The sequence below is a fragment of the Myripristis murdjan genome, chromosome 19 (genome assembly GCF_902150065.1).
Source record: "Myripristis murdjan chromosome 19, fMyrMur1.1, whole genome shotgun sequence".
NCBI classification, from domain to species: domain Eukaryota; kingdom Metazoa; phylum Chordata; class Actinopteri; order Holocentriformes; family Holocentridae; genus Myripristis; species Myripristis murdjan.
This window is the reverse complement of record NC_043998.1, coordinates 8,381,029-8,392,613: the sequence shown is the minus strand read 5'-3', so window position 1 is coordinate 8,392,613 and position 11,585 is coordinate 8,381,029. Positions and strand designations below refer to the sequence as shown.

At 41.0% G+C, this 11,585-nt stretch overlaps 1 protein-coding gene across 1 annotated transcript in view; it reads left to right on the top strand.

Moving 5' to 3' along the window:
* The first annotated feature begins 1,373 nt into the window (after positions 1-1,373).
* ccdc186 (coiled-coil domain-containing protein 186) overlaps positions 1,374-11,585 on the top strand; it is a 36,830-nt gene continuing 26,618 nt past the window's right edge. Inside the window, exons 1-6 of the mRNA XM_030077097.1 lie at positions 1,374-1,483; positions 3,252-4,278; positions 4,862-4,988; positions 6,739-6,867; positions 9,836-10,048; positions 10,414-10,533. Of these exons, the coding sequence (XP_029932957.1) occupies positions 3,320-4,278; positions 4,862-4,988; positions 6,739-6,867; positions 9,836-10,048; positions 10,414-10,533 (1,548 nt within the window). The 5' untranslated portion in view covers positions 1,374-1,483; positions 3,252-3,319. The remainder of the gene's footprint in view (positions 1,484-3,251; positions 4,279-4,861; positions 4,989-6,738; positions 6,868-9,835; positions 10,049-10,413; positions 10,534-11,585) is intronic.

The window sequence follows — 11,585 nt, the reverse complement described above, 5'->3', positions numbered from 1 at the left end:
CAGCAATAGAAATAAGTGTCTCATGCTCTAAAACTGAGTGCCAGGGATTTACACACATTTATGCACAGGAAGTGAAAAGCTTCATAATACACGCTGGCCCTGAGCCAGTGTGAAACAGCTAACACAGTCCCTGAGGTGGTTCTGATGGATGGCCCATGAGCGGTTTGCAGCCTCCGCTGAGCCCACACACACACACACACACACTCACAGCAGTCCTGGCTGCAGCAGTAATTTATCCCTCTTCTCAATGCCATAGCTCATGCCCTAATGCTCCAGAGCAGGTAAGGTGGCTTATTGAGGAAAAGAAGCAGTTTTCAGTCAGTATGATTAATGATCAGTTTCAAAGCCTAATTTCATATACCTAAATGTCACATTTCAAATAACAAGCCCTATCTATAGTTTAAGACATTTCACAATAAAATAACAATACATGTTGTATATACACTCAGTCACCACTTTATGAGGTCCACCTGTACAATCTAATACAATCCAGTTAAGTTTACTTTTCTGCTGCCTATAATGCCTTTCTGCAGCTCTCAATGGTTATTGAGAGCTGTTTCCACTATTCTGTCCCCCCTCATGTATCTATAATTAGGGAAGACAAAAAATTAGAAATACCTCAATGTAGTGTAGTCCAGTACAAGACCTCTGCAAACTATAGCCTCAATAATAAACATAGAATTAAATTTACACATTCTCCACAATGTCAACAAAAACTGAACTTTCTTGAAAGGTAGAATTTCTGGCAGAGCTGTTGCATTGAACTGCATTAGATTGTACAGGTGGACCTGATAAAGTGGCCACTGAGTGTATAATATAATATATGGTATAGGTATACTTTTTCCAGCCATTTGTTATATCAATTTGTTATTTCTGTATTTATTAGAATATTTTTGTAGGAATCATGCACATATTTATAAATAATACACATACTTTTTTTTTTTTTTTTTTTTTTTTTACAGCTGGGAGTGATGCAAAAGTAGGATTAATGCATATATTTATACATAATGCAGATACCTTTTTTTTTTTTTTTTTTTTTTTTACAAATTTCTAATGCACGTATTTTTACATTTCTCATTTCTTTGTATATTTCTTATAATTTCACTGATGCTTATATATTCTTCTCTCCTGTATTCTTCTCTTGGGATCAATAAAGTATTTCTGATGCTGATTCTAATTTTCTTTTATGAGACTAACACACAGCAGACATGTGAGAGAATGGCTTTTTGATTCACTACAAACTGTGTACACACCACACACATGTGGGAAGCACCCTACCTGTGGTGTGTGAGCGTCAGACACACGTCACCGTTTACTTGTCGCTCATTGGTTCACAGCCACACAGCTCTTTTCCTGCAGTGGCCATATTTGTTGATGTGTCATAGCGACTTGTTGGGGTAATCAGCTGGCCAGTCAGCAAGCTCAAAGTTCATCACATCCCGACTGCCACCAAATTTAACCACAAATGGCTTTCTCGCACTCGGTGGGTGAAGCTACATTAGTCCTCTGCATTAAATAAGCTCTTATCTCATGCACGTTTGTCTTTATCGTTAACTGGCGTAGCTGACGCCGCTGTAGCATTAGCCACGCTAGCTTGCAATCCAGCTGCTTGTACAAGCAAGGTTAGCTTATAACTCCCTGCATTAGCTTAGCAAGGCTAGCCAGCGGACTCTCAAGACAGTGTTGTGCCACATGTCAGTTTTCATTTTTAATAAAGTTCAAGCCACCGGTATTGATTTTCATTATAATAACAACTATTAACATAATTTATTTTACGCCGTATTATTTGACGTACCTAACAAGCTAACGCTAGCTACGAATGTCAGTTCAGCTGAGCTACATGAACTGGATTTAAGTGTTAGCTAATAAATACGACGACTATTGCTGACTAATTAATTGCTAATAATTGCTTATAGATACAGTTCCATTGTCTTTTTAAGTGATATTGGTGCTAATGTTTCAGTGAGATGTTTCTACGTCAGGCCATTTGATAATCCGTGACATGACACCTGTCGTGCCAGCAGCATCACTGCGTATGTTGGTTTTGGCTGCTGACCTTTGCTTGTGTGTTCATTGTTTGATACCGTGTGGCATTTAGCAGCTGTGTTTCAGATATTAGCCTTGACTGATTCCGAGCTCAAGGCTCCGAAGTTGTATATTTCAGTTTCGTGATCTCCATCCTGTGTTTTTAAAGGGCAGCTGGGTTCATCAAATGTCCTGAGTGAGTTGTGTTTGCTGAAACTGATGGTAGGGTGTAGTAGACAGGAATGTGCGGGTGTGACTTGAAGAGTCGGGGGTCTTAGGTTAATCTTTACAAATGTCCAAGAAATAAATCGCTGAGAGTGTTCTGGTAATTTATCTTCCTGCCAGCTTTTCTGAAACATCTGTCTTTTTTTTTTTTTTTTTTTAGAAGCAATGAGGAACACAGATAATGCTGACTGAGATAGCAAAAGGAATTATATTTAGCTGCCAAATGCTTGGGCTGGGAGGTTTCAGCTTATCACTGCAAGGTACCAGAACTTTGTCTTCAGGCCTGCAGCTCATTTAGAGAAATTCTAATCTTTTCATTTGTCATTTGTGCAATTACACATCTGTCTGAAGAAATTTGAACATTTCTGTTATTAAAGGCAAACTGCAGCTGCAGGTCCTGAAAATCACAGCTTGGTCAAGGTTAAACTCCTTGCTTCATACAGTGCAGTAGACTGGCAGAAACTGTAGATGGATATTTCCTCTGGATTCCTAACAGCTCCCATGGCTTCAAAAGGCCATGCAAACCATCAGTAGTGTATCTCCAAACTGAAGACAATGACCACGCCTCAGGGTCATTTTAGACTAACACAATTGTCAAGTCCCCCCCGGTGTGATTCAACATGAAGTAACAGGGACGTGTAATGGTTGTGTTCTTCTACACTACTTGCCTTCAGGTGGAACTTGAATTTTGTGACAGGACCACACCTTCTACTGTGTAGTGCAGAGGGTTTCTCAAGCATGTCTTTGAATTGGCTTTGGTACCTGGTTAGCTTGTCATTTAGTACATGACTAAGACGAGGAAATCTGAATCCTTATTGTGAGTATTATCGGGCTGTCATTTCGGAAAAGAGAATATTCACACTTCAGATTTCAAGAATGTCACTAGGAGTTATGCTTTTCATATTGCCATTCTTCACAGGGGTAATAGAAAACTGCCAAACTCAAAATTTTGATTGGTCTTACTTCTGCTCAGTCTCTCTCTTCTGTGTTTGCTTCTCTAGCTCTCTCTCTATCAGATTTGGAGCTGAGAGGGACCCTGGAACAGCCTGGTCCAGCCTCTGTTGCAGACATGATGGAAGGATCAGAGGTTGAATCTGCATCAGAGGGATCATTCCAGCTCAACAATAACACATGTAGCATGCATGAAGAGGAAATGATCTGTCACAACAGTTCAGATGAGGCAGAACAGAGTAGTCCAACAGAAGATGAAACACAACTTAACAGTGAATTGAAAGAGGCCATAGTGGATGTTCAACTGGACACAGAGACAGAGGAGAATGCCCAGACTTGCAGTCAGACACAAATAGGGGAGAGGGAACTGGGCTTGGATGCTAATTGTGATAGTGCAGTTTCCAAGGAAGATGGCAGACCTACTGTTAGTCCTTCAGATGGGGCTGATGGAGCTTTAGTAGTCCCAGTCACCACTTTGCAAGAGGTGGTAGAAAATTCGCCGTCTGTTCTCGAAGGGACAGTAGAAACCTCACTGACCTTGGATTTATTGAATGATTCCCACACCACCACTCAAAACAGACATGAGCAGCCCTCTGCCTTGGTTCTCAAATGTTCCACAGAATCCCCTTCTGGTGGTGATGATGGCACAGTTGAAACTCCCTCATCTTCCTCCTTCCAAAATGCTTCCAGACATTCACCCGAAAACTCGACAACCACCTCTGGGATCTCAAATGGCCCTTCCACTCCCAGTTCCGACACGGTTAGCTCCTCAGTTGCTTCTAGCCCACAAACTAACAACAACAACTCAGCCCCCTCAAACCCCACATCAAGTCTGTATGACACAGACTGCAGCCGTGAGCTTATCTCCCAGATCCAGCGCTCGCTGTCACAGGAGTCGCTGCTGGATGAGCTTGAGTCAGAGCTGCTGGCTTGTGAACTGACCGAGAGTGGCGGCAGAGACAACAGGAAAGAGAGCCCCCCTGTCAATGGGCTTCCCACGGACCAGGAGGGCTGCATGGTCGTCTTTGAGAAGTGTGTCCAGTACAAGTATGCACAGCAGGAGAAGGCTATTAAAAGGTAGGCAATTATCATATAGAAGTGGCAGAGCAACACAAAAATAATGGATAAAAAAAAACGAGCTCAGTTGATTGTTTTATGCTTTTTTAAATGTCCATGTTCATGCAGCTATGAGGAATGGCCTGATGAAAAGAAAATCTTGCCATAAAGATGTTTAGTTTCATCGTCTGTATGCTTTGGTGACTGTTAATGGTATTCCTGGGCAGTCTGTGTCCCTGATGCACCTGGTGCTGGGAATAGGTGGTGATGTATTAGGTCACCTTCATCCCATCATCAAATTTCACATCTGTTAAGCAATGAGCACTAAGCTCATGGGCATTATAATGCCTCAGTTTTACTAAACCATTTATCTGTTTGCCAACTGCCATTGTTGACTAAGGTTTTAGGAAAAATGCCACATCCACTGCAGCAGAACACACCTCTTTCTTCTCACTTGTCTTGAATCCAACCTTGAATGAGATATCTTGTGCATAGCTCTTCTCTCGTGTTCCCAAACTCTCTCATATGGTACTCAGCAACAATCTGAAATCTTCAGGATACAATATGGACAAGGCATGAATTAATTGTGTGTGTGCATATGCAGGTTGCTGGATGAGAATAAGAGGCACCAGGAGCTGATACTGGGCATCTGTTCAGAGAAAGACACCATGAAGGAGGAGCTGAAGAGGAGGGCAGAGATGGAAAAACAGTATATGGCCACCATCACAAAGGTCAGTCTCATTCTCTAGCTTGGTCAGACATTCATGAACAACTAAGCTGGTTTAGAGAACAAACACAAGCAATGTGTCCTTAAGCTTACCTGTCTCTTCATTAGTCTGAACCAGCATCTTAGCTGATGCTATAGGTCAGACCCAAGTCTCTTATGGTGGCTTTTAAAAGTGAGCTCCTCACTCATCAAAGGGTGTTCAGACAGTTAAGACTTCAGGGTTTGATTGATATGGGAATTGCCCCTTCCCTGTTGGAATTTGTGTTTTGAACTCTTTTAAGAGTTGATGCTTTTTGTGTACTTTGGCATTCTAGTGATGTTTTTGGTTTCCTCGATATTATTTCTAGTGCTACTGTAGTTTTGTCTGCACAGCTTGATGCTGTTTATATGGAACTCTTTGGGATGGTGAATGTTTGTGCATGTATGTACTGTTCACTGAATTATGTGGTTTTTACATTAAATGTAATGACAGCTTCACCAAGAAATATTCCAAATGATCTTTGTGCTGATTTGTCAGTTAAGTTGACGTAGGCCTTGGGCCTTTTTCTCAAGGTGTCTCGCATCACAAAAAGAAAGGTATGTTTGATTGGCCCTGGTGCTTAATTTACATTGTTTGGAACCATGTTCTCTTGATTCTAAATAAATGAATAAATACATAGTAAATAAATAAATAAATAAGTGCTGTTCAGTCTGCCACCCTCTAATGTCTCTATGGATCAGTTTCATGCTATGTTTTGTTGTTTCCTGATAACAAAGGATATCATTTTTCTTATATATTGTGGATATAGTTGAATAGAGAGAAGATCTAGTGACCTGTTTTATAGGACAATGGTGTTTGAACTTGACCGTGTGTGTAGCAGCACTGGTCACAGTGACATTACTATTCGATTGGCTCTAGAGGCTAACCCTGTTAAGCCAGTAATAAGGAAAGTCGAACACAGCATCTTGGTAGAATAAGAGAGGAGGGGTGAAACAGCTTCCTGGTCACTGGAAACCATATGTCAAAAGCCATATGCAGTCATCAGAGGTCTTGTTTGTAATGTATTTTATATTCTTTCATTCACAAGGAATTAGATACTTACCTGATTTAGGATCACATATGAAAGTGGCTCAAATTAGAACTGTCACAGTTCAGTGTGTTTTCTTTGCTGTTCACACTGGTATAAAAAACAGATCTGTGTGACATTTGAGGCCATTTTTTCTGTCTGAACCTGGCTATTTGGTGGGTCTGTTATCGCGTCACAGTTGCCATAGCAGGATTCATTTGTATTTAGGTAAGAGTTTGTTTGATTAAACATTGTTTTCAATGTAAGCTACAGCATGCAAGAGGGAATATTATGATGAAAGTCCCACATATGGTTGTGTCCTATTTCTTTTTTTTTCTAAACCCTATTGTTACTATTTGCTGATGGAAATGTCCTAGAAATAGTATACACTTGTGCCATGATTTTCAGAGGGGTAGAAAGTGTTTTATATGGTTTGTTATATATATTTGTCACCTTTGGTAAGTTCAACTTTAGAGAAAGAAAGGGAAAAGAGAGCTACTTATATTATTATAGAATCACTGTCAGTATTTCAGGTTTTTCAAGCTAATGAAGTTTTGAGTGCCAGTAGGTGCTGATCCTGATCGTGCCTGCAGCCCAACAAATCACTCCTAAAATTGTAATCCTGTACAGCAGGTTGCCTCCAGGTGTGTCTCAGGCTAACATGTCATCCAATGTGTTACTGACGCTGTGTTTTGTTTGTGTCTGCAGTTGGAGGGTAGGGTGGAGGAGCTGCTGAAAGAGCTGAAAGAATCGCGGGGCAAACTAGTTAACCAGGAACAGGCAGCCAAGGGTGCCCTCCAGCAGATGCAGAAAGAGATGGCCTATCGTGTGGAGCAGGTACAACTGGAAGCCAGAAGGTCTTTGGCTCCTAGGACATTGATAAGCCTGTCACACACTAAAGATTTGTTTCCTTCTGGCCCTCAATTGCATGATCAGCCTGTGCTCAGCTTCAGGCTGCTACAGTAACTGTATGTTGGTTGCCCAAGGATGTAGTACATTTGTTATGATCAACTGCATGTTATTCCCAATTTACTCAGATTAGACAAAATCCCATTTTCAGTGGAGGTATGTTCCTCTGTTGACAAAATCCAAAGTGAATTTAAATTCCGTCCCCAAATCCCCTATATGCCTTCACATTGATCGGATAAAGATGTGACATTGCAGCAATACTCACATCAGTCTTGCGCAGGGCAGTTGGGAAAATTTAAAGAGTTGAGAAGCAAAAAAGTGTCTCAACTGGTAAGACGTTTGTCATGAAATAGATAGCATAGTAAAAAATAAACAGAAGTGGGCACAACAACAGAAAGTAGAGACCTGTGATTTCCATGTAAATGGTGCAGAAAATGCAGATGCAATTGTGGAATATGATAATGAAAACTGAAACAGTTGTAAAACGCAGAACATCATGGAATTTGCCAAAATGTGGATACAACTTATAAAAATCAGGATTAACCTGCAATTATAAGCATTTTTTTCACAGCACCTAGAAGAGCTCAGCCATTCAACAAACTCTGCAGTGCAACCACAGTAGCAGTTTTATAACTATTGAAACACTTAGTGCGATTAAAAAAATAGTGTCTGATTCATTGATGTTCATTAGATTTTGAATATTTTCTTATTGAATTATTGAAATTTTATTCACCCACAACTTAAGACACTTTCTGATGACAAAATGTGCTCAAATTGTAAATCAGAATCCAGAAAAATTAAAACAGAAAACAGAATTTGGGGGGAAAAAATGGAATCTGTAAAAAATGGATTTTATTTGGCCCTTTGAAAGTTTTTCTCCTGCAGCAAATGCTGAGTCATAATCTTTAGTTCAGAAAATACTGCAGTGCAATGAATTCATCTGGTTATCAGAAATACTGTTTTTGTCACTATACAGCTGAAATACAAGCAGCCACCCCAGTATTTTGCCGCAAACTGTATCGGACCTACCTTAGAAGAAATGTGCTCAAAACCAGGAGCAGAATGTTCAAGGTCTTTGCACACTCAACTCTTGTTATTGCAGATCTAATCATTTGTTCAGTGAATAGTGGAGACAAGCATATTTTTTATTCTATAGTTTGCACACTTGGCTGAGAACATGTAGGGTAGCATGCTCTTGGCAGTTTTGTCACACTTGAGAATTTTCAATTTCACAGCTCAGTGAACAGAAAGAAGTATTTTTTCTTTTTTTTTCAAGTTGGTCATCTCTTTTTTTTTTTTAGCTTGTTCCTATTACATCAGCCTTTGAATTAAGGCAATGACCCAGTCCTAATCAGCTGTTCCCCCAGAGGTGTGAAAAACTTGGCCATATTAAGATATGAGAGCTTGATAGCACTCAAGACAATTCTTTGCTTGCCAGTTGAAGCGTTACACTGTCATTTGCTCGCTATTTTTCTCTTTCTCTAATACAGTCAGACATAGCAATACACACACCACACCCCCCATATTCAGTCTTCAGATTTCTCTGTCTCACAGTCGTCAAACGGCACCTTGCAAGAGAACAGCTCAGGGTCAGCACAGGAACACCCCAGTGTTATCTGTCAGACAGAAAGATTGTACAAGAGCACCTCTTTGGCTTGAGAAATGACCACACAGGTCTGAGGGCAGCAGGGAAACCAGTCAACCAAGAGGTTCAGAATGAGCTATTGTTAAAGCAGGTCTACTCCTCCATACCTCAGTTCAAAGTGCAGGGCTGAGGTTGCGTAACAGAGCCATAGATATAGACAGATAATGATGGTATTCAGTCAGTGAATTCTGAAAAGTAAACTCTGTCAGTGATTCTCTACTGTACTGATGTGCGTCCAGCAAATGCATCACATCTTTTAGATTGCCAGTGTGTCAGAGCAGTGATGTTATATTTTTGTTGGTCTGTTCATTTCTTAGTGATGCCAACACAAAAATACTTTTCATGAACTGCTGAATACTGCAAAATGAAAAAATAGGAATTTGGACAAACTCCCACAAGCAGTTTGTCCACAGTGTAAAGGTATTGTATAGGTTTCACAATGCAAAGGACACTTCCTGGAACCTGTGCACGCATATTTTTGCCTGCCAAAATAAGACAGCTGCATTTACTTACGCCAGCAGAGGTCGAGCAATTTGCTGTTGTGGGTTTTTTTTTTTTTTTTTTTTTAATTTTACTGGCTCTTAAGCCTTGCATGAGTTGACAGTTCTGCCCAGCCCCCATCATGTCAGTAGATACTTACGGAAGAAGGAAAAACTGAGTGGTCAGGAAAAGGCCACAACAATAATGGGCACTAAGCATTACTAGGGCTGCATGCAGGAATGGGTTTGACTTGCTGCACTGGAAATCATCCATCACATGGAAAATAGGTTATACAAACAAACAGTAGATAAATGTTGTGGAACTACTCGGACATTTTTCATCATTTTTTGGTTTGTAGTTATAGTTATGCAGTTTTAAAAATTGAGGTTGATTATGCTGTGGCTAACAGAATTACTTCTGACATAGTTCTTGTTCTGGTCCTGTGACATTTGGGAGAAGTTGTCAACATTTCCACATTTTTATGTTAAATACTCAGTGCTGCTCATGCTAGAATCCCATTCTCATACTTCTATCCAAGAGTTATAGCTTTCACAAATCAAATGGTCAGGTCTGGGTAGCTTCAGCTGCTTTTACTTAACAGCTGCACAGGAAGCGACGCCTTATAGTGGAACATGGTCCAGACGTTGCCTTGGCTCTGGTGCTTCTAAAGTTTCAGATCAATCATTGTAAGGTGCATTATATGGGCTGTGATGAGGAAAAAGATACACATCTCTCAGATTAGAAGCCATCCTCTTTGCCTTCTATCCTCAGGTGAACAAGAAGTGTGATGAGGCACGTCAGGAGAAGGAGGCCATGGTAATGAAATATGTGAGGGGGGAGAAAGAGGCCCTCGACCTGCGACGGGATAAAGAGGCGCTGGAGAAGAGATTGAGGGACGCCACTAGGGAGGTGGACCGCCAGGCTCTCCGAGGAAACCAGCTGGCTCAGGATAAAGGCCGGCTGCAGCAACTGCATGAGGCTAAGGTAAAGTATCATTTTGTCAGCGTTTGACATTAGCATTATTAACATAAGCCATTTCAACCAAGAAACACTACGAGCTGCATGCAAATTAATCTGTAGGAAACTGAAAGATGCAGAAAATTAAGACTGAAGAGAGAGTTTACAAAATATTGGCTGTAAAAATTAATTGGCATGTAGTCTTAGGGTTTCATTGCCATATGTTACCACATATGGCACACCTTTATTGGTATGTTTCAGTAGATTACAGACATATCTCTCTGGATATGTCATAAGGGAGTAAGAACCAAAAAAAAAGACAACTTTTTCATTGCATCCTTATATCCACTCTTATCTTGTTGCTGAGTGCCCCATTTTCTATGTATTCTCAGGAAGGGGAGGTTAACAGGTTGACTCGTGAGGTGGACAAGTTGAAGGAGGAGATCAATTCACACCTCATCAAAGTCAAATGGGCCCAGAATAAGCTGAAGAGTGAGGCAGATGCCCACAAGGTGAGTTAACTGCACAGCAACATTAGAACTGCATTGTTTCATTTCTATTCAGGTCAATTTGTATTTAACCAAGTGGTTACAGAGTTGAAAGCTGCACTTTATAGTTGTTCATTAGCAGACAGTAGGAAATATTTCTTTGCAGTTTACACTGAGCACGTTTACATGCACACCTTATTCCTGTATTAACTGGAATATTCGCAATATTCCGGTTGCGCACGTGTCATGTAAACACGCACCGAACCCGATTAAGGTCATATTCCGGTTGGAGAGAATTCTGAATAAGACCCCTGGAATATGCCTGTTCCAACCGGAATATTGGGGCATGTAACCACCTTAGTCGGAAAACTCCCCGAACCGGAATATTCAGTCACGACTGCGCATGCTCGACTCACAAGGACTTCTGTGGCGTCTTCGTTGCTATGGTTACCTGCAAGCGGGGAAAACGGCAGGGCGAACAGCAGCAAGAGCCAGGAGACTGCAGTCCGCCTTCAGCTAATGAAAGACTTAAATATCATGGAGTATATCGCTGGGAGAAAACATAGAAATAGCGACAGAAGAAGAAGAAAAAGTAGAATAAGACGAGGAAGAAGACTTCTTCGTCTGTTTTTCCGGCAGACCAGACGCCTATACGCGTGCTGCTGCCCCCCGCGGCTGAGTGTCGCACTACGTCAGAGAGTGGAATACGCCGAAACACGGGGGCTTGCCAAGTAACATGTAAACGGAATATTCCAGTTGCCGCGGCGCAGTTACCTTAGCCGGAATATTGAGCCGAACCGGAATATGGTGTGCATGTAAACGTACTCACTGTCATGGGCAATATAACTTAAAGTCAGAAAATGATCACAGCTTGAATGGATAAACTTAAAATATTATTCTGGATTTAGTACTGACACTGTCGCTGCTGTAGTAGCAAAACAAGTGTGCCTTTTACCTATCCTTCGTGTCAGTGGCATCTCATACATCATTGTTCAATTTTGCTCTATTTTCAGAAGACTAATGACATCCCCCCTCAGGCCATTTAATCAACAGCAGCTATGTAGCAAAGATAACTA